Source organism: Cyprinodon tularosa, unplaced genomic scaffold, assembly GCF_016077235.1.
Source record: "Cyprinodon tularosa strain WSP-4 unplaced genomic scaffold, ASM1607723v1 ctg26, whole genome shotgun sequence".
In the NCBI taxonomy this organism is placed as follows: domain Eukaryota; kingdom Metazoa; phylum Chordata; class Actinopteri; order Cyprinodontiformes; family Cyprinodontidae; genus Cyprinodon; species Cyprinodon tularosa.
In genome coordinates, this window is record NW_024038961.1 from 289,075 (window position 1) to 315,656 (window position 26,582).

The window sequence follows — 26,582 nt, forward strand, 5'->3', positions numbered from 1 at the left end:
CCATCCATTGTCTGGGTCCTTTTAGAGCCTTCTGAGAAGAGTGAGGGGGGAGAGAGAGGAAAGGCAGAACAAAAAAAAGGTAGAGATTAAATAATGGCCTCGATTGGTTGATGGTGAAGTGATAGGAACTGGCCCCCTTGTTGTGTACAGTCTGTGCATGTGGCAGCCTCAGCGCAGGATGGTCAAGGTTCAACATGACGTGGTAAAAGGGGAACAAAGAGCACAAAATGCACTCGATCAGGATGCAGTTACCATCCTATGTGCGTCTTCAATCAATTGCTGATAGCCGCTCTCTACAAACCATCTTATTCGTGTTGGAAGAGTTTCAATTTCAACTCTATTTAGAATCAAACATTCATACATTCGCAAAGAAAAGCTCTTGGAGTTTTGTTGTTGGCATCCCAGCGGTCTCTACAGAGAACCTGGTGGGATCTCGACCGGGAAACATTGCTAGCAGCATGGTGGACTGCTTCTGTAAGAAGAGATGAACCTTTTGGCAAGGACTAGAAATCAGAACAGTTTTTATACAGCTAAGAAATGCAAAGAAACTAATAAAGTTTGGGTGCATATTGGTGCATCATTAAGGACGGATGGTCTTAGGTTTAAATCCCAACTAGGGGTATTTCTGTGTAATGCTTTCATGCTCTTCCTTCCACACTCATCATGCATATCCTAACTGGTCATACCAATACAGTATAAAGGTTAATTATAACACAATAAATCCCCCTTACTGTTTCTCCTGCGTCTCTGTTGGCAGGAGAAGAAAGTTATTAGTATTAAATTGTCATATGAACAACAATTACAGAAAAAAATAAACAAAATTTAGTTATCCTTTGACTTTTCCTAACTAAATCAACCTAGTACTGCCGGCCGGGAATCGAACCTGAAGCCTTCTTGCTTCAAGGCAGCAGTGTTAACCACTGCCCACAGGTTGTTGTTGTTGTCGTCAGATAGAGCACATCTTCCTGCCTAGAGATGGATTTTAATGCCACAGAACCAAAAATAAATTTCTGATCACATTAGCTGTTAAACTAAAGCTCTCCCCCAGAGCTCTATATTAGAGACTGACATTTTTTCGGGAATCCCATGGGTCACGGGATTCCCGTGGGATTCCCGTGGGATGGGAGTCAGTATTAGTAACGATCACGGGATTGGGACGGTACAGGATTAAACATTAACGGGAGCAGACGGGAGCGGGAGCAAACCAATAGTAACTTCCGCTCTGAGTTTTTCACCCGCGCTCAAAAACAACAAGAATGGGAGTGTCGCAGGAGCGGGAGTCATTCTGAATGGGAGCGGGATGGGAGTGGGAGTAATTTCACCAGGAGTGGGACGGGACTGGATTTAGATTTCTACTCTGGCCCGGGATCGGGACGGGACACCATTTTTTTCTGTGGGAGTGGGACGGGACAGGAGTGAAAATCCACTCCCGTGTCAGTCTCTACTCTATATGGGACCATTTTCTCAAACTGAAGAGTACAGGCACATTTTCTTTTCTCCGAATAGGCCACTTTCAGGAATAATTTTCTTCTTTAAAGTTAGGTCAAGTCAAGATGCTCCTATTAAACTGCTCCCAATGCTGAGCGGCATCCATCAGATCACTCGTTTCTTTCACATAAACCCAGCTGCCAGTCCAACTGCTGTCCAGTGTGGTGGGGAGACAGTCCTCATGTTCTCCTCTCCAGTCTGGGCTGACAATAAATCTCAGAGCTCTGCGTGAAATCTCAACTCTCTGAGGCATTTGATTTATTTCTGCGCTCAGGCAGAAATGTTAAACTGTTTTTATTTTCTGTTATGATGTGGTACTTAAGAATCCTGCGATGTTTACGATGTGGGCGACAAGGGTTAAATCTGACAAACAAAAATAATGTTGATAATAAAACTGCCGTCTGTTCACACTCTGTCCTGTTTCCCAGTTTGATCTTATTCACAATTTTCACTTTCCTCCCTGTTTGCTTCTTGGCTTCCTCCTCATCTCCCTCATGCTGCAGAGAGCTGTCTGATTCCAAGCTCTTCCCGAAGGCTGCCTGCAACCTCATGACCGTGACCTCATCATAGGGTTCAGGTTGGCCCTGGCTCCATTCGCTGGCACTTAGAGAGCATGTTCAGACTCCATCTTGCACGCTACACCATGCAAACAGAAGCTTATTATTATATTGGAAGCTGCTCATGCACCTCCGAAACATCTCATGCTGTGAAACACCAACAACTCATGTTTTTATACCATTATAAAAATAAATATAAATATATATATATATATATATATATATATATATATATATATATATATATATATATATATATATATATATATATATATATATATATATATAACTGATTTGGATTAACCCTTTTGGTAGAAATTCCTTTCAAAAAGCTGCAAAATGTTCTGTTCTGTAAAAACTAGGGTGACTGAATTAAAAGTGACACCTATCGGCACAATGTCCAGAGAGCTTCTAAACTCTCATAGACAGACTACCGGTTCATAACACAAAGTAGTATAGAAAAGTCTGCTCATGCATTCCATCTGAACTAGAACTAAAATGGAGTCAAAAGCAGCCAAAGTCCAAAGAAATATCAAATAAGAGCCAGAAAAAGCACTTTGAAGATTAATTCAACAGATTACATCAACATCTGGCTCCTTTGGACAAAAGCATAAAGAAACAAAAGGCGATTCAAGGCTTTTGCACAGAACTGACCATGCACCTCTAGCTAAAACACAACATTTTCTATGTGACAGAAATTGAGAATTAAAGCTTAAAAAAGGATTTTTATCCTATAAACTTTACAATTTTGCGTGACAGATCAATCACAAACTTCAACAGTAGTAACCAAGTGAATTTGTCTGACAATGATAGAAAATTATGCATGATTTGGATTTCCAAATTTCATCTCAGAAACACAGCATATCTTGCTGAAACACAGTTTTGTTATAAAATAATATTCCTAAGCTTTGAACACCTTACAGGTTTTTGTCCAAGTTGCCTAAAAACAAGGAGATAATTAACTAAAGAAGCAGCCAGAAAGGCGAAATAGTAAGTAAAGAAAAGAAGAAGAGATTGATATCTGAGGTTGAGGAATCTGTACAAATCAGGTATTTATGGAAGAGTAGCAAGAAGAAAGCTCTTGGTCCTAAGAAGTCCTGTTTAAGGTTTGGTGTTCTGGTCAAATATAACAAAAGTTAAACTCATCGGTGATTGCATTGTCATGGTTTGGAGATGCTTCTCTTTCGCAGGAATAGCAGGCAGGCTTATAGGAATGAGAGTGGGGCTAAATAAAGGCAATGGGGTTCACCTTGTATAAAAGAAGATATCCTAAAGATAATCTGAGTTATAGTAAAATGATTAAGAGATTCAGGCTGAAATATTTTGCAAATACAAACGGAAAAATTATTGAACAGAAGGTCTGCAGTCCAAGTCAAAGCATAATGGGGTATTACATAAGGTGTGCTGCATACATGTAGATTTCCATTTTACAATCACATCCTTTGTGTTGTTCTACAACATAAACAACATAAAGTACAGCAAAGATTTTGATGTAGTTTCACAAAAATGTGGAAATATCTGACAGGTAGAAATATGTTTAATAGAGCCTCGGACAACTACATGTATGGTAAAAGAAAATAAAAATCCTGGCCTATACATCGAGGGCCTAAACGTCAAATATTTTAGATGAAGGGCCCTAACTTGCACGTACAATTTTATTTTTGCAGTACTTGCGGGTGAACCCAAGTGGTTTGGTTTCACTTATCAAATTGAGCAATTGCATGTCCTCCTGACTGTGCAAAGGTAGACTATCTAAAAGAGCTGCAAACAATAGTAAAAGAAATTCATTTAACTAACAATTATTAAGATTAAATAGCGCAGGGGTTAGCGTGCACGACCGATGTACGGCCTTAAGTCTTTGACGTGGCCGACCTGGGATCGAATTTGACCTGTGGTCCTTTGCCACATGTGTCTACCCCTCTCTCGTGCCCCCTTTCCTGTCAGCCCACTGTACGTAAAAAAGGAGCTTGTAACTGTAATTGTGACAGGTAAGTGCACGATTTAACCCCTAGTTTCTTTTTTGTTTTGGTTGACTGTATAAACCAAATCCAAAAAAAGGCCCTTGTATTAAGACACGCAAACCTTCTGAAGATCAGGTGCTAAATGTAAGCTGGTTGTATCAATTCTTGCTTGATGCTGCTTGTCAGGTTGGATGGAGGTTTGAAGGACCCAAATGCAGAGATGAAGGCTGAGGTGGTTACTTGCAATTTAATATCCAAAAATGTGTCAAATCAAGCAAAAATCCACAAAGAACAACACACAGAAAAACCAAAAGTCATCAGGGAAAACTCACATTAAGGGCAAAGAAATGACGGCGTGGAACCAGCAAACAGTGACTGAACAGAAGGTGTTCAGCAGATTGGGAGCAGGTGTGGACAAAGGAAAGCTAGGGAAAAGGAGGCAACAGAGGGCAACCTAGATATACATAACTCAAATACATCCAGAAAACAACACAAAATGGGAATTAGACCAATAAAACTAGAAAACACCAAAAATATGAATAAAAAAGAAAACTAAAACTGAACCAACAAGTGCAGAATCATGACAGCTGCTAATAAAAAGCAAAGCAGAGGTTTGTTAGTTATGCTTTATTAGCAAACATAGCAGGTTTCACAGCGATTGCTCTGAGTTACAGTAAAACTCTTGTCACAGTTTATCACAGCTGACTGAAATAAAGAACATTAGACATGTTTATCATGCAGATTTAAATCAAGGGGGAAAAAAAGCTGCATGTAAATTTGATAGTTATATTTGTAAACAGTACATGACAAAACTTTATAGTCTGGCTTTATTGTTAAAGCTGTGCAAAGCTTTGTTGCAGTACACATATTTTCATAAGGCTATAATACTGCCTCTCTATACTGTAGGCTCACAAGATGCAAGCAACACACCACCTGAAGTCAATAAATAAATCAGTCAATAAAGACAGAAAAATAGAGGTCACTTACAAAGAGTTTTAAATAAAAGCTCCGCTTTGCTCTGAGCACACATGAAGATGTGCATGAAAGAGGAGAAAAGAAAAACGGAGTGAAGATCACATGCTACAGGGATGCCGACTGAATTCCACCAGCTCTCTGCTCTCCAGTCACTTCTGGTTTTGGAGTCCTTTTCTATGAAGCCAGCTCCATAGGGCCCTCCTCCTCACCATCGGCTCGGTTAGCGCGGATCTCTGCCAGCGTGCGGGCAAAGTGCGTCCAGTCTTCAGGGTGGACCACGGAGAGCTGTAAAGATACAAGTGTAAGAGTTAGTTTAATGCTGGGAGAGTTACACTGTAAAGATAAAGTGATGATAAAACTTGATATCTAAGTTCTTGATGACCTGTAGCTCTCAAAAGACGTCCCCACAGATTTCTCCTATTTTAGAGTCTTATTATGAGAAAAAGGTTGTTGTGTGCAGACAGAGTAGATCGTAAAGCATGACTGTCTGTTGGATAACTCAAATTACCAGTCTTCTCCATAGTTGAAATGAAACCAATCTAGAATGCTCTCAAAGGTTATTTTTTACTTTTTGAGCTTTAATTAGGAGTCACAATTAGATGTTTCAGGTTATCAACACCTGGTTTTAACTATCTTAACCAACCTGGCCCTATCTGTACAGGATGGATTTGTTAAGCCATTCAGAGGTGGGGCTGCTGGTGTGCTTTAGATAATTGACCTGTTGCGTAACCCCAGCGCTCTTCAGCTTAAGACACGATGGCTAGATATTTTTTCGCTGAGAGCAGAATTCCTGGTTCCATCTTGAGGAGGTTTTCCAGACCACCGCCATTTTGAACCATTAATATGATGCCCTTTAGTAACATGTTGTTATTAGGGCTGGAAAACAATTCAATATCAATATATATTTGTGATATGAAATTATTTAATAGTAGTGACATGACATCAAAAACATTTTTAGTATTTCAATATACAGTGCAGTTTATAGTTATAGTGTTGGGTACTGACTGATGTTCCTAGACCAGGCGATTTGAGCACATTGGATATGCGTTGGAGATAAGTTCTTGAAGTTACGCATCAGTTATGCACAATTTACTCATAGGTTTTGGATAAGCTAGACACCACGACTTTTTAGTAACTTACATTTAACGTATGTCGACAATCAAATAACTAACCTTTAACATATGGCCCACATATGGCATATGGTGGCATATGTCAGGAAATTTTGAGCCTGCTCAATGTACTTGCCGTATGAAGACGTGTGCAAGCGTGTGCCAGCGTGGTTCAGCGTGCTTCAGTGTGCTCATACCTTATACAAAACCTACCCATAACTTATCCAACATATGCCAGCGTTTTTACAAGACTTTCTGTATGTGAGGCTTAGGCTGGTCTAAATCGTCAAGGTGTGACATGGGAATAACTGTGGTTAATACAAAGAAACATTGCTGGTGTTAACATTTGCAGTGCCATTGAAAAAAGCAAAAAAAACCCAAGGCTTTCTTTAAAAAAACAGAACAAGGTAAGAGACGGGGAGAAATCTTAAGAAATACTAATTTTAAAGCACTGCCATAGCTTTAATTTGTGCTCATCAAAAGTTAGAATTTTGTGAATAACTTGGGGACCTTCATTCTTTATTTTCAGGGCTAGTTATTACTTTTTAGCTTTTTTGCTAATTTATTATGGTCATTTGTAAATATAGTCTTTCAGGCTTATGTGTGTTTGTCTTCTTGAACATTTGGAAGTCAATCATGAAAAAATGAAGGAGGCAATTTTAAAGAAACTGAAAAGTAACTGCAAGTAGCTGTGGACTGAACAATTTGAGCAGATTGTTTAAATTTCAAAAATGTTATATTGGAGGAGATTCATGGACTTTGGATGATAATTCCTGTCTGTTGTGAGCTTACTTGGCATTTTCTATGAGGCTTTAATGTTGCTTATATCAATATTTGAATGATATATAAACCAAAATTAAGAAATATATATTGTGAATAATTTTGGCAATATCATTCAGCCGTAGTTTCAGTAACATGAATTTGTTTTGTTTTTTTTCTAATCAGTCTACAAATGATTTTTAACAGGTGTTTAGGTGGAAAATCAAGATGAATTGTGCCAAAGCTGTGATAGATGTCTTCATTTTGGTCAGCAGGATTTCTTCATAAGATGTGTTGCTTTTTAGGTGTTTAGGTCTACTTCAGGCGGTCCGTTTTAGCTGAATTCTTTACCAATGAAATAGTAATTAAGCCTGATTTCTATTTGTAATGGAACAAAAAATATACCATATTTTGACCAAGTTGGTTTGGAATCTGATGTCATTTATGTGAGATGTCATTTATGCATTACTTACTGCATTACTCATATGAGAAAAAACAGCCTGGTTTCTTTGTAACAAGCAAAGCTAATTTATATGATGCAAACAACATTTCTAGTGTAGCTCTTGGTATTAATGTTAGCATATGTCTCTCTGTTAACATGTGGCAATAACAACCATAATAAAAAAAAAACAAAAAAAAATCCTGCTTATGCCAGTTTTCTCACTGATGCTGTCCAGTGTGAATAGCTGCAGAGCTTAACCAGCCGACCACCTGGTAGAAGGTCTGGAAAACGTCCACATGGACACAGCAGGTGACACGCTGCAGCGCTCAGTGCAACTACACGTGTTTGTTTCTCCCTGCCTTGCAACACATCCAAAATCTTTGCACTGATCCTGCAGATGAGCACTGATATTATTACAAAACATCATTAATAAAAGTTCAAAGGCTTCTCCTGTTTGCTCGATGTGCTGCTCCCATGCTGTCCATCTGTCGCTGCACACTGTTTCCAACGGTGAGAAAATGGATGATCTGACTGTGAAAACAACACCTTTAAAAAAAGTCTAATCAAATTTCATCTCAGTTTGGTTTTGATTGTGAGCCGTTCAGCAAAATCGTGGGGGGGAAAAAAGCTAACAAATAGCCTAAGAAATAAATAAAAGGCAAAAATGTAAACACAGAGAGACTCTGAATGAAGGTAAATACAAAATTTTAAGCATATTATTATTAATTGAAACCTAGTTTTATGCTTTTGCCTCTACAGAAGGTTATAAAGGTGAGAATATAATTAGCTCATTTTAAATTTTTTTACAAAAAGAGTATTATCTAACTACAAAGGAAAACAGTAAAGATGTATCCAAAGAAGACAAAAAGAAATCAGACTTTAAAAAAAAAAAACAAAGCAAACACTATAAAACAACAACAAAAAAATAAGAAAAAAAAGTTATATTAAACCTTTAAAGAAAATAGATGAAGCGCATCTGATCACTTATGTCACCCTACAGATAAAACAGACGGGTAACTTATTATATTTGACATATTCTGAGTGAAAACGCAATATACATTGAGGTGACATTTTGGATTCCTGGATGGAAAGTGAAACGTCTTCAAACTTGGAAACAAAGTCCAGTGGATTGTTTTTTAACTTTTTTAGAAAGCAATTCCTCCATTTGAGTGAAAATTGAATATTAATGCAAGGGCAGGGGTCAACAAAAATAACACAAATTTAAAGACATCCAATAATATTGTTGTGTTCTACAGTCCCAGGAGCCCCAGTGTCTGAAATGAAAAATCCTTTACATGGGCTACAGGGTCCAGCTGAGCCTAGTTTGCCTCTTTGGTGGGACAAAAGCCGCAGCCACCACCCAAGATGTCTGCAAGCCGTTTGCATGGCTTGGTTGTACAAATGTGGCCACAGCTGAAGGGGGGTCCATAATGCTGATGAGTGACGTCAGCAACAGCAGCGTGACAACGAGAGTTTTTTGCTTAACGAAGCTTTAGTTTGCAAAACCAAGAGATCCAGAAACTGTTTCACGGCTCTGAGCTCTACAGGACAGCAGGGACTGAGTTTTACCCAGTGACTCGGATTTTCCACACAGGGCAACACTTGTAAAGTTTTAATAGATAACCCTGATGGTAAATATGCTTAAAATAAAATGCTTAGAGTAAAATGAAACTGAAATGGAAATTTGTTGGTATTTTTTCCCTTCCTGTAAAAGTCTCCAGACTTGCTGTTATTCCCAGAGATACTTTTTTTTTTTCTTTTACTCTCTTCCCAGTTTTAGCTCCATGGGCAAGTTTACAGTAAAGTAAATACTCCCATTACCACACACACACACACACACACACACACACACACACACACACAAACACACACACACCAAACCCCCAGCTTACAGGACCCATAAAACCTTTCAGCTTCACTCAGTTTTATTGATGCCTCTTCGTTACCATCAAGCCAGTGCTGAGGCCACCGGCTCTGCTAAACTCCCCCCCAGTTTACCACACAAAAAAGAATGCTAAACTTAGCCGAGCAGCTAGGCTAAAATAATCTTCAGGCAATAAGGACATGCAGGAGCTAAAGAGTTAGGCTGCTCTGTGGCGGTAAAACTTTCAAGGAACGTAAAACAATCTTTAAAATCTTCATATAATAGAAATTGAACTTTTTTTTAATCTCACAACGGAGAAATTAACTCTGCATTTAATCCATCCCCTTTAGGGAGCGGTGGGCTGCCACTGTGCAGCCCCCAGGGAGCAATCGGGGGTTAAGGGTCTTGCTCAGAGACCCAGAGTGGCAGTCGGTGGGAGTGGGTTCCGGACTTACAACCTCAGGATTCCAAGCCCTGTGCCCTAACCACTAGGCCGCCAATATAAGTAATTTATCATTTATTTTAAGCAACAATGCTAGAGTGAGAAATCCCTGCCATTTCTCTTACTAACACCAATAATTAGATTACAGACAGCAAAAAACTCTGTCAGCTTTTGTTCATTAGTATTAATATGGTGCAGCTGTTTTATTTTTTTGCCATTATTTTGGTTTCTTTATGCTTTTTGCGCCTTTGCTGTAATTAGGTCTTGATTGGGTCAAAGTGAATCAAACTATTATTCTCAGATTAATATTAACATGCGTAAACAAGAGTAGAACAGGACAGCAGAAGCCCTATGAATCAAACTGCAATCATCGGAACCTTTCACGCACCTCTCCCGTATCGTAGATCCAAACTCTACCCTCTGAGTCGCCCACGGCCACCTCCTTCCCTCCTGACGACCAACGGACCCGGTTCAGAGCAGAGGCTCCCTCAATAGTCACGCTGGCAGTTGGAACCTAGAAGGTAAAAAAATTTAATAAATACATTTTGAAGACTTATTAAATTGTCCTTAACTTCCATTTTCCATCAGAGCTATATTATACTTCCATTTGTGCAGGTAAAACAACTTCACAACAAGGAGGTGTCCATCAGAAGACACTGATCACACCCATTTTGTTTTAAGCCCTTACACAGTTCTCTGTTTGAGTAGAAACAAACAGTATCTTGACACCATAACACCCTAAGATGTGCTTCTATTTTGTATAGTGTGAGTGTATTGGGATGAATGGTGTAAGAGGTACTGGGTAGTGTTGCACAAGCAAAAACTAACATTTTGTTGTGACATAAGTTTGTCTTTTTTCCTTGGCCCATGCTAAGTGGTATTTGAGCATCTTGGAAGGAAAAAATACAGGTTACGATAAAAAGTTGCTGAAATGATCAGAAAGCAGCTTTTTCAGGTAGAGAAAGACAGACAAAGTGTCTGCATGCTGTAGCATGAGATGAGTTCGTGTCCAGACTCAACGTCCTAGAGAGGTAAATCGTCTATAGACTTTAGAACTATGGAAAATTTTTAATTCATGAAAAATGTCTGCAGTGCTCCATGCTTTAAATGTGGAACCTGGAAAGCCCCTACACATTGAGGAAGAAGGAAAACAAGATAGAGGAAAGGAAGGGAGACTCAATGCAATAAAAAACAAACAAAAAAAAAGGAAGGATACAAGGAGGAACATTTAGAATTAATAAAGATGTGGTTTGGTTTGTGGATCTGTTGCTCTTTTTTTTCCGGCAGAGCAGTGTTTTGGCAGGGGGTTTGGCATGTTGCACTGTGGTGCTGTGGACTGAAGGGCAGGTTATACTCCCGCAGCAGTGTGTCGCAGTGACCTTGTCGCAGGTATGACGCAGATATTTCTGATTTATGCCCAATTTTGAAGCGTAGTATGCTATTCCACGCCACAAAGCATGAGGGACAATCACAAACTAACTGAGGGTCTAGATACGGCCGAGGCGGTGAGGAAATCGGAAAACGCAGGGGGCAAGTTTTATGCGACAACGGAGGGAGATGAGGGCGAAAAAGAGCGGGGATCCAGGTGGCAAAAGATCCCAGCGTTCTCGTGCACCTCGTTCTTCTAGCTAGTCCATCTTCACTAGTCGTTTTTTCCCCAATGGCGGTCATACAAACAAAACAAGCCAAGGTACCAAACAGAAAATATACACTGTAGAGCGGATGTATTTTTGGCGAGTTAGAGGGCTCCTGTCTGTGGCACTGTCTGCGGTCACCTACAATTTTGGAGAGGTGAACTAGAATGTCTGTGGAAGGGGTGGGGGCATATCTGTGTTAACTGTGACAAACGCGCAGATGACCTTGTTTCTGAGCATAAACCAGCCTTGAGACACCTGCATTCCATCAGCTAATCATTCCTCTGTTTGAAATGCATGGTTGTCTCAGCACCATGCTGCCAGTTTGTGGTTGACAATTCTGTCCTGTTTGGACTCCTGATTAACTCCATCTTATCAAGTGGACCAGCTCCCTGCCACCACTCTCTTCTCCAACCTTTTTGTAAAAAAAACTCTTAAGACATGCTTTCATAATCTGTCTCTGCTTTGAGGTCCATCAACAGTCATCACAGATGTAACAGAAGAAACAGGAAATAAAGAAAGGAGCCAAAGAAGGAAGAACAGGAACTGAGGAAGAGAGGAAGGAAAGAATGTTTCAAAATGAAAAAGTGAAAGATAAAGGGGCGAAAGAAAAAATGAAAGGACAAAAATTTATCAGCCTTTTTGGTGACAAATTTCTACACATAACAATAAGAAGTCCAACTGTGCTGGAACACAATATTAGCTTCCGTTTCGATTTCAACTGTGAACTCATCACTTTATCTCATTGAATCTTCAGTAAAAGACTTTTACAATAACAGTAAAACTCCCATTTACTGAGGTTTTTTTTTAAATCATCAGTCAAATTCTATCTGCATGGATAAAGCAACAAGATCACAAAAGAACCCAACCTGTCAATGTCAAACAAATATGAAATGTTTCCTTATTCTGGGTGAAAACATGAGGCTTACTAATATTGACTTATTGATGATGGTCATTGTTGCGCAGATCTGCTCATTAGTTCAGATGGAGGTGCATGAACAGACATTTGTGTGTGCACATACACACACACACACACACATTTCAGTGTGCCACTCTGCAGCACTTCTCAGCAGGTGAAAGAAATCTGGCCCAATCAGCAGCACCCTCAACTCAGGTAATAAGGAATCCACAAACAGCTTTACTGGTTTTGCAACAGAGCTGAGGAAGGCAAACACAGCCTCCAAAGCAGCATTTCATGGGAAAGGACTTAAAAGGACTACCGGTTTTTCACCTGCTCTGTTCTGTTTATTGGTTCTCACTCATTGGTGAAAATAAAAAGACTGAGTGAATTCCTGATGTCTTCAAGTCCTCCTTTTCAAGTGTAGGAAGCCATGAAATTATAAGACACTTGACAGTGAAAAACCGCTCCAACCAGAGGAGATTCCATTCTGCAACCAGAGACTGAAATCTGCTGTCTTCCAAAGGAGGAAAATGGCTGAATTAAAATCCCTTGATGACCTCAAAGCAGAGAGGACAATAGTTAAAAGACTTTTCTCCCGTTTTGCAAACAACATTATGAGGACCTACATGGAGATGTCTAAAGAGGAATTGGAGGAGAACTACAAGAAGCTTACACTAGAGAGCTCCAAAGTTATGGAGGCAAATGAGGATGTGGAGGCTGCCTATATGGCTGAGTGCAAAGCAACTGCAGCTGAGGAGCTGAGTAATCTTCAGAAAGCTGACATAGAGAAGACGGAGAAAGAATGTGAACAAAAGCTTAAAGAAGCTAAACTCCTTATCCGAGAGACAATGTGGGCCACATATGGAGAGAAGGAACTGTCCCTGGCTCTACAAGTTGCAGAGAATGAGTGTAAGAATGTTTCATCCATCGGGCCAGACACAACTCTGGAGGCATACGAGTTTATGCTCACCCATTTGGAGAAATTGATCCAGAAAGCAAAGGAAGCAAGCCAAAATTGGAACCGTTGGGCCCCACCTGCCGAGGAAAAGGATTTTAATTATCGTGTAAGGGAGCTAGAGGTGTGCCTCCCTAGGCTGATATCCCAAAAGGCTGTCCTCATTGAAGCAGCAAGTAAGAAGGACACAAGAGAGGAAAAAGCCTTAGTCTACAGTCTACCTCCAGCAGCTGCAATAAAACTGAAAGCCACAGCTTTACCAAAGTTTTGTGGAAATAAACGAGACTATTACAGATGGAGAAAAGAATGGGAGGCTCTCCAGAAGCAAGGTGAACCATCTGGCTCGAAAGAAGTAAAGAAGTTTCAATTGCTTGATAGTATTGATGAGAAAGTGGCTAAGGATTTACGCCTGTCATCATACAATTCATCAGATGAGATCTTCAGAGTTCTGGACAATCGTTTTGGGAACAAAGCTACCATTGCTCTAGAGATTATTGAAGAATTACAAGCAATTCCACCAGTGAGAAATGGTCAACCTAGACGAATAATAGAACTCATCCAAACTTTGGAGAAGGCTCTTAGTGACTTAAATGAGCTAGGAAATGTAGATGCCATAAAGAATCCACTGGTGACTAAATCCATAGAAAGTAAGCTTCCAGAAACTTTAAAGAAAGACTGGCTCACCTATAATGCAACTGAGAAAGACAACACTAGTCACCAGAATTACTTTGACAAGCTTATGGTGTTCCTTAGATCACAAGAATCCATATATGAACAACTAGATCAACTGAAAGATCTCGTTGAACCAATCAGAGAGAAATCCAAGTTCTTAAAATGTGCCAGAACCAAGACAACCAAGCACAGCAGTGACATATCAGGCTGCATTGTTTGTGGTGATCCAAAGCACAGGAAGAAACTGTATTTCTGCAGAACCTTTAGAATCAATCTAAAGCCATCAGAGAAGAGGGATATAGTACAGCAGCTCGGTGCCTGCAAGAGATGCCTTGAAATCCATAATGGTGATTACTGTAAGAAAACTGACTACCTGTGCAAGAACCCAGAGTGTAAAGACAAACACCACTTTCTTCTTTGTTTACTCGCTAGACCACAGTCCCAAAGAACACCTAGATCTGGTTCAGAGAAAGCGGAGGGCAAAAGACATACTGAAGCCCAAGAAGAGTTTCTTTCAAAACTCCCACCTGAGCTGGCTAAGCAATGTAAGGATGCCTTCTGCAATGTTGTGTCAAGGGTACACAACTCCACTGTTACTAAGACAGGCCTTCTAGAGGAGAATGGCTTAAATGAGTATCCAGTTATCCTGATGATTCTTAATGTCACAGCCAATGATGGACAAAGAATTGGAACCCTCATTGACCTGGCATCAGATACGAACTACATTACTCATAAAGCTGCAAGTAAGTTGAAACTTAGAAGTGAAGATGTAACGCTTGTGGTCCATGGTGTTGGAGGGATGCAGGTGTCTGTTGAAACGAAGCGCTATCTCCTTAAGATACGTGTCAATACACCAAAAGGGACCCTCAAATCACATCAACTGATCTGCTATGGGCTTGACAAGATTGCAGAAGTTCATAGACATGTCCCTGCCACAAAGTTTCAGAGTATTTTTCCAGATGTCTCCTTGAAAGACCTTACAAGACCTAAAGAGATACAGCTGGCAAGATCATGGTCTTTACCTCCGTGTTAACTTCTCTTGACTCCTGCCTCCCACTTTGACTAGAGTAGACCCAGGGCTTCAAAGTGTGTTTCTGATGTATGGGCAATTAAGGTAACTTCTTCAAATAGGTCCGGATGTGTGCCTCCAATCGTCTTGCCAAGTGGTCCATCCCATAACACTAGGTCCCCGACAGAACGAACTTTCTGAGGTACAAGTTGACCTTCTTTGTGGCTAATCAGGAGCTGGCAAGATCATGGTCTTTACCTCCGTGTTAACTTCTCTTGACTCCTGCCTCCCACTTTGACTAGAGTAGACCCAGGGCTTCATAAAAAATCCTCCAGCTTTAAGGATCTGCTCGATGTTGGATGTGAGGAGTTTCAGGTGATCAAGGTTGTTGTGAGATGTCAAGATGTCATCGACGTAGACGTCTTCTTCCAGCACACGTTTCTCCTCTTTGAATTGTGTGAATTGGGGTAGGCTGGCAGTCTCCCGCATGGCAACTTGTGCTATACAGCCAGCAGGTTTATCTCCGATATTGACTCTTGTCTTGCCAAGTGGTCCATCCCATAACACTAGGTCCCCGACAGAACGAACTTTCTGAGGTACAAGTTGACCTTCTTTGTGGCTAATCAGGAGCTGGCAAGATCATGGTCTTTACCTCCGTGTTAACTTCTCTTGACTCCTGCCTCCCACTTTGACTAGAGTAGACCCAGGGCTTCACACTTTGCAAGATCAATGAGGACTGCAGCAGTTAAGTACAGTGAACTCGCCTCTCAATCTTCAGTTTCCTGTCAGTCTCCCAGTCATCCTTTCATCCAATCCAATGCAGCCACTACCAGCAAAGACTTTCTGAAGTGGTGGGAATGGGAAAGCATCGGAGCAGCCTGTGTGCCAAAATGTGGAGGATGTCGCTGCGGGAATTGCCAACCCGGAGGGAAGGAAATGTCTTTGGCTGAGGAGAAAGAGATGGAGATGGTGAGAAATGGCTTAACATATGTGAATGGTGACCACCACACCCCTGAACCACACTGGCATGCCACATATCCATGGACTGAAGATTTGGCTTCTCTCCCCAACAATAGGAAAGCAGTAGAAGCTACATTCCTCAGGACGGAAAAACAGTTGGCAAAGGATCCAGAGTGGAGATTGGCCTATGCTTCACAAGTTCATGAAATGGTTGATCGCAAAGCTGCAGTGAAACTGTCCAAAGAAGTACTGCAAAGCTGGACTGGGCCAGTGTGGTATATAAGTCATCTGATTGCCCTAAATCCACATTCCATATCTACTCCGGTGAGGCTAGTGTGGAACAGCAGCCAGAAGTACAGAGGTCTGAGTTTGAATGACATGTTGATTAAAGGTCCTGATGTCTTAAATCCGATCAGAGCTGTCCTCCTGAGGTTCCGAGCTGGTGTCTTTGCTGCCCTTGGTGACATCCAAAAAATGTACAACTCTGTGTGGTTAGAAGAGAAAGAGGTTCATCTGCACAGGTTTCTGTGGCGTGACAGAGAGGATGCTGAAATAGAAGATTTTGCCATAACAAGAGTCAATATCGGAGATAAACCTGCTGGCTGTATAGCACAAGTTGCCATGCGGGAGACTGCCAGCCTACCCCAATTCACACAATTCAAAGAGGAGAAACGTGTGCTGGAAGAAGACGTCTACGTCGATGACATCTTGACATCTCACAACAACCTTGATCACCTGAAACTCCTCACATCCAACATCGAGCAGATCCTTAAAGCTGGAGGATTTTTTATGAAGCCCTGGGTCTACTCTAGTCAAAGTGGGAGGCAGGAGTCAAGAGAAGTTAACACGGAGGTAAAGACCATGATCTTGCCTAACCAGCTCACTGAAAAAGATAACAAAGCCCTCGGTCTGGGTTACACCGTTGGAGATGACAAATTGTATGTCATGGTGGCAGTGAACTTTTCCAAAAGGAAGAAGAAAATACGCATTGGTCAGGACCTGCTAAGAGAAGAAGTAAAGGGACAAACGCCAAATCCTCTTACCAGGAGAGAACTTTTAAGTCAAGTCTCTGCTCTCTATGATCCACTTGGCCTTGTGACTCCTGTAAAGCAGAAAGGAGCTATTCTGGTTCGAAGGGCTTTTCAAGAAACAAAGCTAATGTATTGCACAAAAGACTCATGGGATGCTGCACTGTCAAAAGAACTACGAGAGGATGCCATAAAGCTGCTAGAAGAATATGCTGACCTGAGCCATCTCAGATTCTTCAGATCCTTGACACCACCAGAGCCACTTGCAGGTCCAATTGGCATCACATTTTCTGATGGCAGTGAGCATGCATATGGTGCTGTGTTGTACCTACGTTGGGAATGCACTGATGGTGTCAGTGTGAGGTTGGTTGAGTCTAAAGCTAAGCTGACTCCTCTCAACCGCAATGGAGACCCCGTGAAAGCTGAGATATGCGGAGCAGTCTTTGCAGCCCGGCTAAAGACCTATTTCCAGAAACATTGCCGAATCAAAGTTGAGAAGTGGTTCCATCTCGTTGACAGTCAAACTGTCTTGTGTGCAATACAGCGAGAGAGTTATGGATATCAAACCTTCTTCGCAAACCGGGTTGGAGAGATCCAAAGCAGCACTAATGTCCAAGACTGGTGGTGGATTCCAGGATCAGCAAATATTGCAGACATTATCACCAGAGGGGCAGGTCCTGCTTACTTAACTGAAGACTCAGAGTGGCAGTTGGGTCCAAGTTTCCTTCAACTTCCTGAAATTGAGTGGTCAAAGAAATCTGCAAATGATGTTGCTGTGCAGGCAAGAGACAATGTTATAAAAATACAGAAGAAAACATTTGTTGCTGTACTTACCCGAAGTCAACTGAAAGAAGAAAAGAGTAAACTGATCATCTCTAGGAGGCCGCCTGCAGCTGCAGTAGCCCAGCAACTAGTGGACGTGAGCCACTTCAGCAGTTTGAGAAAACTGATAGGGGTAGTTGCATGGATTTGGAGAGCAGCAAAAAAGTTCCTGCATTTCAAGGTCACAGATAAAGAAAAGTGGGAGGCGGTCCCTTCATCTGGTGTCATTACAGTTGGTGAAAGACAAGATGTGTTCAGAGACCTATGCCTAGCAGCACAAGAAGGTGTACAATTTCCAACTACAACGACTGATAGACTTGTTGTCTACAAAGATGAAACAAGTGGGCTCTTGATGTGTGGCGGCAGAGTTCAGACTTTTAAGGAGGACCACAGAGGCGTTCCTCTGTTGCCCTTCCAATCTTGGATCTCCACCCTTCTAGCCCGAGCAGCACACAGTGAAGGACATGATGGAGTGGCAGGAACTTTGCTGCGTATGCGGAAGAAAGCATGGGTCATCAGAGGACGAGTCATTGCCAGAAAAGTTGTTGATGAGTGTGTACTGTGCAAAAAGATGAGAGCAAAAACCTGTCAGCAAATAATGGGGGATCTGCCTGAAGAAAGGTCTAATCCAAGTGCACCATTTCAGTTCATTTCTGTTGATTTGTTTGGCCCTTACCAAGTGAAAGATGATGTCAAGAAAAGAGTGAGCATGAAAGTTTGGGGTGTGTTGTTCTGCTGTATGTCAAGTAGAGCCATTCATGTTGAACTGGCAAACACGCTATCTACAGAGAGCTTCATACTTGCCTATCAGAGGTTTACGTCCATCAGAGGTCAACCCCAGAAGGTGTGGTCTGACCCAGGTACGAACTTTATTGGGGCAAAACCCATTCTGCAAGAAATGTATGCATACCTGAGGCAGCAAGACAAATTCTCACTTGAAGAGTATGCTGCAAAAAATGGGACTGACTGGACATGGAAAATTCTTCCAGCCGATTCACCACATCGCAACGGCGCAGCTGAAGCTGCTGTCAAGATCATTAAAAGAGCGTTACAAAGTCTTGGCAGAGTGGAAGGTCTTACCTTCAGTGAGTTTCTTACGACAGTTAAGCTAGCTGCCAATCTAGCCAATGAAAGACCTATTGATGCTAGAGTACAGAGTCATGAAGATCGAATCCAGTACATCACTCCAAACACCCTGTTGCTCGGTCGAGCTACACAAAGTGGAGATTTCAAGACATTTGACTATACCACTTATCCCTTTAAAAGGCTGCGAGAAATACAAACTCAAGTTGACTACTTTTGGAGGTCCTGGAGTCAACTTGCAGGTCCCAACTTGTTTGTCCGTGGCAAGTGGCATACTGCTGAAAGAAATGTTGCTATTGGCGATGTGGTCTGGCTCTGCGACCAAAACACGCTAAGAGGGCAATTCAAGATGGGCAGAGTTGTTGCTGTGAATCCTGATTGCAAGGGCATAGTCCGGGATGTTTATGTGAAAGTTTCTCCAAGTGGGTATAGTTCAGGAAATGCACCCAAACCTTCTGTGAAATGTTCTGGATTGGTGAAGGAGGTTCAGGGCACCATACTCCATCGGGACGTCCGGCGCCTTGTAGTGCTCATCCCAGCAGAAGACCAAGCAGAGGGAACCAGCTTACTTAAAAAATGCGATCTTCCCAGGTAAAACCTTGCAAGTTCGAGTGGGAGGTGTTGCGCAGATCTGCTCATTAGTTCAGATGGAGGTGCATGAACAGACATTTGTGTGTGCACATACACACACACACACACATTTCAGTGTGCCACTCTGCAGCACTTCTCAGCAGGTGAAAGAAATCTGGCCCAATCAGCAGCACCCTCAACTCAGGTAATAAGGAATCCACAAACAGCTTTACTGGTTTTGCAACAGAGCTGAGGAAGGCAAACACAGCCTCCAAAGCAGCATTTCATGGGAAAGGACTTAAAAGGACTACCGGTTTTTCACCTGCTCTGTTCTGTTTATTGGTTCTCACTCATTGGTGAAAATAAAAAGACTGAGTGAATTCCTGATGTCTTCAAGTCCTCCTTTTCAAGTGTAGGAAGCCATGAAATTATAAGACACTTGACAGTAATACCTCAAAAGCAGTGTTATGTGAAATTAAATTCCTAAAAGGAACCAGGACATTTTATGCACGAAATGTCTTTTATTCTTAAACAGAATGCAGCAAAAAATACTTGTGACAAGCCTCTTGAAGAATTACCACATTTTATTTAGTGACCCTAATTGCAACATGTCCTAATGTTTATTGAAAAATTAGAGGATTGCATTATGAGATTACAGAGACAATTTACCACAAGAACAGGGTGGCTTCATTTGAAAGTACTGGAAGCAAATTTACAGCTTTTATTTAAACGGACACAGACGAGGCTTTTTATTCTGAAATAACTTCTACATGTTTGTTGGCATGAGCTGAGCTGAATCTTGATTTCTGTCTTTAGTGCTCATGTTGCACCTTTGAAAACCCAAAACCATCTGCAGCTTTTCCATAAACTGTTCCTGACATGTGGCAGGCGAGTCTGACACATGTCACCAGTGGAGACAGGGGCCTTGGCATCGCGTCTCCTCGCGCAGCTCCTGCGCATTTTAAGCAGAGCTTAACCACAGACTGACTGCCATTAGCCCACTAGCTTCCCTTCCTCTGCAGGAGCGAATTTGAACGGAGGGATTTAAAACTGCCTGCATGCGTGCGTGTGGTGGAAATGAGAACCAGGCGCGCCACGCTGCTCTGTTAATGCTGTTATGACTCTGCGTTTTTAATATGATGGCAACAATGAAAGCCTGTTGCTATCAGACTGACTTGTGTGTGAGCGAGCGAGCTTTCCATACATCCGTTTGCGTGAGCGTTCGTCTGTGCAAATGTTTCTCATAAAGCACATTGTTAGGCAAGTTAACCCCCCGATAATGAACTCTTCCTCTGTGTGTGAAAAGGCTGCTGTTGAGGGAACCATGGGAATATGTGCAGCAGATAGAGGAAGTGCTGCTCACACAGCGGTGGCATTAAAGATGCACAGAGATATGAGCTGAAGTGAGACGACATGAGTCTTACATGGTAGAGAAAATGAGAAAAGAGGGAGAGCTTATTATTTGATAGGAGTGAGAGCATCTGTCTCATCGCAGACTTGCATTAAGGTTGAAGTCACTGCCGTGTCCATGGAAACCAAGAGGGAAGGAAAACGGAGGATCCTTTTATCTGGACCTTTACCTGAATGATCAAAGGTTGTCTGCTGGTTTGAAAGAAAGAAAGGTTTTTCGCAGAATCATGGCTGCAGTTACGCTTTTGCTTTAGAGCAAATGTGATGAAAATAGCTGTGTTATTCTCACTGGTCCACAGAGCATAGAGCTGCAGCGAGGAGACAAGCTGTAAACAAAATGCTTGCCTGTTTCCTCCAAAGAAGAAACAAAAAGTCTGTTGAAGTTCACCACCTAACACGTCCTAACGCTGTGAAAACCAGAACATTTAAACTTATTTTATCTTAATAGCAAACCTTAGAACAGAATGTATGCACAGCACTGAGGACATTGATTGACCACTTGTGGTTAAAATATTAACAACAAAAACATTTAAAGTCACCTTTTATTACAGACTATTTTGTAACAAAACATTTAAGGAAAATTTAACCTTTACTGAACATCCTTATTCAGTACCGGAAAATCTCAGCGTTGGAGAAGGATCAAATGATTTCCCATCCTGCCATTAATACTTAGTAAGCGCTCTTTTGGAAACAGATCAACACTTCTTCTACAACTTATCGGTTGAAGCAAACAAATCTAGAACAAACTCTCTAAACCATCCAAACAAGATTTACAGGTATTACAACGATGTCATGATTGAGTTCACTCATCATAAGCATCATACCCACTGTACTTAACAGTAACAGCGTGCATGGAGTGTTTTTTCCCCACATATTTACTGCTGGAGTTATGAAAATGGACTCATTCTTATTCTGAAATCGACAAACTAATTTTTCCCTCTTCAATGAATGGAAAAAGCATTAATTGTAAACAACTGATAGCATACGGGTAGAATCTAATGTTTGGAAAGTAATGCATTGCTAATTATAAATGCTTTAGTTACTTTTATTGTAAAGTTTCTGGTGAGGATACTTGTATTTTTTTCCTGTAATACATTTTAAAAAACATATTACTACACATGTGATAAGAGCTTTTTTATTGGAATAAAGGTATCAATCAAAGGATTGACTTCTGTGAGTGCAGAATCTATAAAAAACATAAAAAAATAAATATTTTTAATAAGAAATGCAATGTTCAACTAGACACTGTTCCTTTCTTGATCTTCAATGTTGCACATCATTATGCTGAATTCCAACACTCAAATGGCCTTAAATGCACTCATCTCAAAATAACTGTAACACCACAGCATTTCCAAACTAAACCCTTGGCCTGAACTTTCCTTTTTTTCATTATTATTTTCATGGGACTGAGGGCTGGGGCTCTCTGCTTGCGGTCGCCGACACATCTGTGCACTCCTCTGATGGGACACAATGTGGGAGGAAGATGGTCTCTGAGGTTGTCTGAACGTTAGGCAGAGGTTGTAGAAATGTTAGCGGGGTGGCTGGATGGGAGCCAGGATGAGAAGATGTCACCCCGTCAGATTTAAAGCGAGAGCTGTGGGAAACGCCTACAGGGGGATCTTGAATCGTGTGTGTTTGTGTGTGAAGAGGGAGGTTTGGGTGTTTGGTTGTGCGGTTCGGTCTGAGCCCCAGCTAAAGGCCCTGAGGACACCGCAGAGGCACGCACATCAGCAGGGACCAGGATGACCCAGAAAATACGCCCACTGAGAAAAAAAGCACACACCTCAGTGTCGTTGTTGAGGTTCCATAGGTCCAGGCGACCCATGCCGTCCACGGCAGCAAACATGGCGGGATGCACAGGTGACCACATGACGTCATAAACATAGTCGGCGTTGTCCTCAAAAGAGTACAGAGGCTTGTTGTGCTGAAAGAAAGCAGCAGGAATAAGAAGAAATCTGTTGACAAGTGTTTGATGGCGGGGAGTGAAACAGTACTGTACCGAAAAAAAACAACAAAACAAAAACAGAGGGACTACAGGAGATGACACATTGGAGATGGATGGAAAAAAAAAAGAGAAAGAGAGAAACATGCAGAGTAAAAAAGGAATGGCGAGAGGGAGTGTGTGAGCTTCAGACAGAGTGGCGCTGCCTCAGCCTTGGGGCCTGTCTGGGTGCAGAGCCTAATTAAAAAGCCTTGCACATTCACAGAGCACCATAAAAACCGCTGTGAGAGATGAAAGGCAAGCCCCCCCCCCCCATCCACCCTCACAAGGTGTACTGTAACCTTAACACAACAGCTGTCGGAAGGATGGGAAGAGATAGAAAATGCAACAAGGAGGAGGGATGGACAGGTCAAGAGGTGCCTCTAGAAGGATGGAGGCGTTTCAGCCGCAAAATAGGTTAATTTATCAGAAATAAGTTTGTTGATGAAACTGCATGAAAAACTGCAACAATAATCTCAGTATTCAGGCCTGCTGATATTACACTTTTAATATAAACTCAGAATGAAGTTTCACACCTGGTTTTGGTGGGAGATGTTTCACCTTTGCATGTGAAACTTGGCAGTGCCCTCTAGTGAACAAATACCACATTGCATGTCATAATATACAGACAGTGGAGGAAACATCTACCCATTCCACACAAAGTTTCTCACCTTCTACTCCACAATATTTTTGCCAATTTAATAAGCTTCTGCAGAAAATGCGATAAAAATGTGACAAAACTGAAACACTAACGACAGAATTTTATTTGGGTTTACATCAATTAGTGTGAACTGAAGAAAAAAACAAGGAAAATCATGTTTCATCTCGGTCCAACTGGCATTTATTTACTGCTAAGTACAAACACAATCTACAGCACTACAAATTAATAACATCTGTCACTTCTTTAAAATCCTAAATACATATTAAATGTAATGAGGACACAATGGCATTGGGGTTTTCAGATTTAGGTCATATTAAAATTGGATATAGATGAATCTGATTAAACTGCAAAAATAATAAATCTTCAAAACACATCAAAGGAACAAAACTGTGGCAAAACCAAATATAAAATGCCAACAGACAGTGGTGCTGAAACATGGCATTTCTCAGGCATTCAGGCACTAAATCAGCCCTTTTACAGAAATACTTTTTTCTAAAATGTGTTTGGTGTATCTAAATAGTTTTATGTTTCAGGAAATACATCCTTCCTTACAGAGCTGGATAATTAAAAGAATACATTAAGCTTTGGTTTTGATAGTCATCCTGATGGACTGAAATGATCATCTGCTGTCATCCATCATAAATTATATCTGTAAGTTAAAAAATGTGGAAGAATCTGCTGGAATGTGTGCGACTGTCTGCGTAATCCCCATCTTTCAGACTGACAGTGTGGACTCCAGGGGCTTAAAAACCAAACCTGTGTTCCCGACAAGAAGGGTGGGAGGGGTCCTGGAGAGGAGACAGGTTGGCTGGAGGAGTGAAATAAAAGAATGTACAGTATCTGTCTCTCTTCCTCATTCTTATCCCCCTCTTCACTCCCCTCTCCACCCATTACACTTTCCTGCTCCAATGTTTTGGAGTCAACATGTACGCACCCAGAAAGCCTACAATAAATGGCCGAGTTAATGTCAAGCTTAGATTGAAATAGTTTTCCAGTCAGCCTGATGACAGGGGAATTTGTTTCTTTTTCTCGGCATCATTTTTTTTTAGTCGATAGGTTAAAGGGTGACCGTTTATGTTCTCATCATATCAGCTTTGTTTTATTCTCCTTCTATATTCGTCATCCTAGCTCTTGTATCGGAACACATCTCACTTTTTCAAAAATCTATCTGTCACCTAATTCAGGTATAAACTGAAAATTATACGTGACTTAAAGAAATCAACAGAACTGATTCCGGTTTAAGCTATTGTTGTGGGATTTTCCCTCCTTTTCCAAAGAACGTGAGAAGTTTCAAAACTAATCTCAAAACATGGTTTAATCCAAGTGGCGCCACACAGAAAGTACCTGGTTGTCATTATCTTCCCGGTGATGGTAGGCCACGAGGCTCCATGCACGCCTGAGCTAGAAAACCTTTCCTGAACAGAGAGCTTCAGTATTACAGCGAGCTGTGTTATTACAAATAAAAAAGAAGCAGCTACAAAGCAACTTTTCAGATTGTTCAAAACATTAATTTACAGTGATCAAAAAAGTAGGAAGGAAAAACTGTCACTTCAGATCAAAAGGCACTAGCATAAAATATTCAAATGATCATTTTTACTGCAGTAGTAAAATGATCCAAGATTACTTCTTCCCTATCAGTACTTTGGAGTCGCTTTCTCATGAAACCAGGATAATTCTCAGATCATTAATGTCCCTATATTTTGATTTTTTATTTTTTTTTATCAGAAAAAAGATTGCCTTCAGCATCCATATATGCCGCTTATAGTGCAACTTTAGAAATGGGTCAATAGCAATAACACTTCCTACACTAATAAACCAAATTTTTTGCACTAAAAATGTTTCCACTGTACTGCTTCATGAATATCTATGCTAAAAAAAATTGGGATTGGAAGGAAAATATAAGAAAATGCTTGAAATTGAAATTAACCCTCTTTTTGAAAAGAGTCAACTGTCACAACAACCATTGTCATCTCTAGCCTAATTTGTTCAGCTGATCTCCTCTACCAAGCAAGGAAATAATACCAGCTGAAGTCTTTTGCAGATTACACAAATAGCCATTTTTATATGATATGGAGGCATATTGATAAACCTCTGCATATGTGGAAAGCAACGGCTTCATTTGGTTTTATTTGAACGTAATCTGACTAAATTCGGTAAGGGGGGGAGTGGTAACATTAGGAAGAAAATTTTACAAATAACCAACAAACAAATTTGTACTCTAAAGGTGCATTCATCCTCGGCGAGGGTGGTGGATCGACATAGTATCTCTATGCAAACGAGGTGGACAATAATTGTGAAACGGCTGGGCGGTAAATCTAATTCGGTAGAAATGAGTTGTTGTCTAACAGTGGCATCGCATGGAGAAAATAAAGCGGTGAAGTTGAAAAAATTTTTCTATGAAATTATGTAGCGGCAAACAATCAGGGACTGGTTTTGTTTGTGACGGTTGAAGAAGTGCAGCTGAGGCGAAGAAATAAGGAATGCTATTCAGATGTTTTTAGGTGACTTTTAAAAAGGCTGTTTTAATTTAGTGTGTCAGCTTAAACTCGTATTTAAGAAATTGTGTTTAAAACTAAAAAGGGTAAATCTGTAAAAGAGGAATTAAACACCAGATCACTTATTCCAGATTGTATAAATTGGGCCTTAAAGGTGCTATCTTTATGTTACTGTGAAAATGTGGATATTCTAATGTAGACCCTTATAAATTCTAAAGTATCTTCTTACTGCTGCTAATGCAGTTTAATTTTTCTATTATTTAAATTCCAACAAGATAAAAAAAAAAAGTTGAAAAACACTGGAGTTTGTTTTCCAAGTTTGTAGACATTTCGCTTCGAATCCAGGAAGCTTTTTCAATTCAAAATGTCTGGATTAGTATTAAGTTCCAGGCTTTATAGAGTAGCCCAACAAAGCCTTGTTATGGCTTACAAAACATGCAAATTGATCGAAAAAACAGGTCCAACCTTTAATAATGGGGTGTCGTTGAGGTTGTTTTTGGACTGCAATACCCGATACTGGTCTATGCCAGTGAAAAAGGAGTCATTAGGGTCATTGTTGTTCTGGCTGACCAGGTGAGAATGTTTCCTGGACGGTAACTGAAATGTCCTCAAACTTGGAAAACAAAGTCCAGTGGTTTCTTTTTTTAATTTTTTTTACTTTGTTGGAATGACTATGACCTGGATGACTGAGAATCTTCACCCCAATATCTATTAGTTAAAGTAGTACAAATCTTTCCTAACTCACTACATTTCTACGTCACAGCACCAAGTTCAGGTATGGCGTGGGTTTGGAAATGTAAGCAT

At 40.9% G+C, this 26,582-nt stretch overlaps 1 protein-coding gene across 9 annotated transcripts in view; it reads right to left on the reverse strand.

Annotated features, from left to right (window-relative positions):
• Nucleotides 1-4,618: 4,618 nt before the first annotated feature.
• LOC119785877 (cytoplasmic dynein 1 intermediate chain 1) overlaps nt 4,619-26,582 on the reverse strand; it is an 84,626-nt gene continuing 62,662 nt past the window's right edge. For all 9 annotated transcript variants that reach the window (XM_038288752.1, XM_038288750.1, XM_038288745.1 and 6 more), the window contains 3 exons: nt 22,425-22,565; nt 9,986-10,111; nt 4,619-5,266 (listed from right to left, as the gene is read on the reverse strand). In XM_038288752.1, the coding sequence (XP_038144680.1) occupies nt 5,156-5,266; nt 9,986-10,111; nt 22,425-22,565 (378 nt within the window). In that variant the 3' untranslated portion in view covers nt 4,619-5,155. The remainder of the gene's footprint in view (nt 5,267-9,985; nt 10,112-22,424; nt 22,566-26,582) is intronic.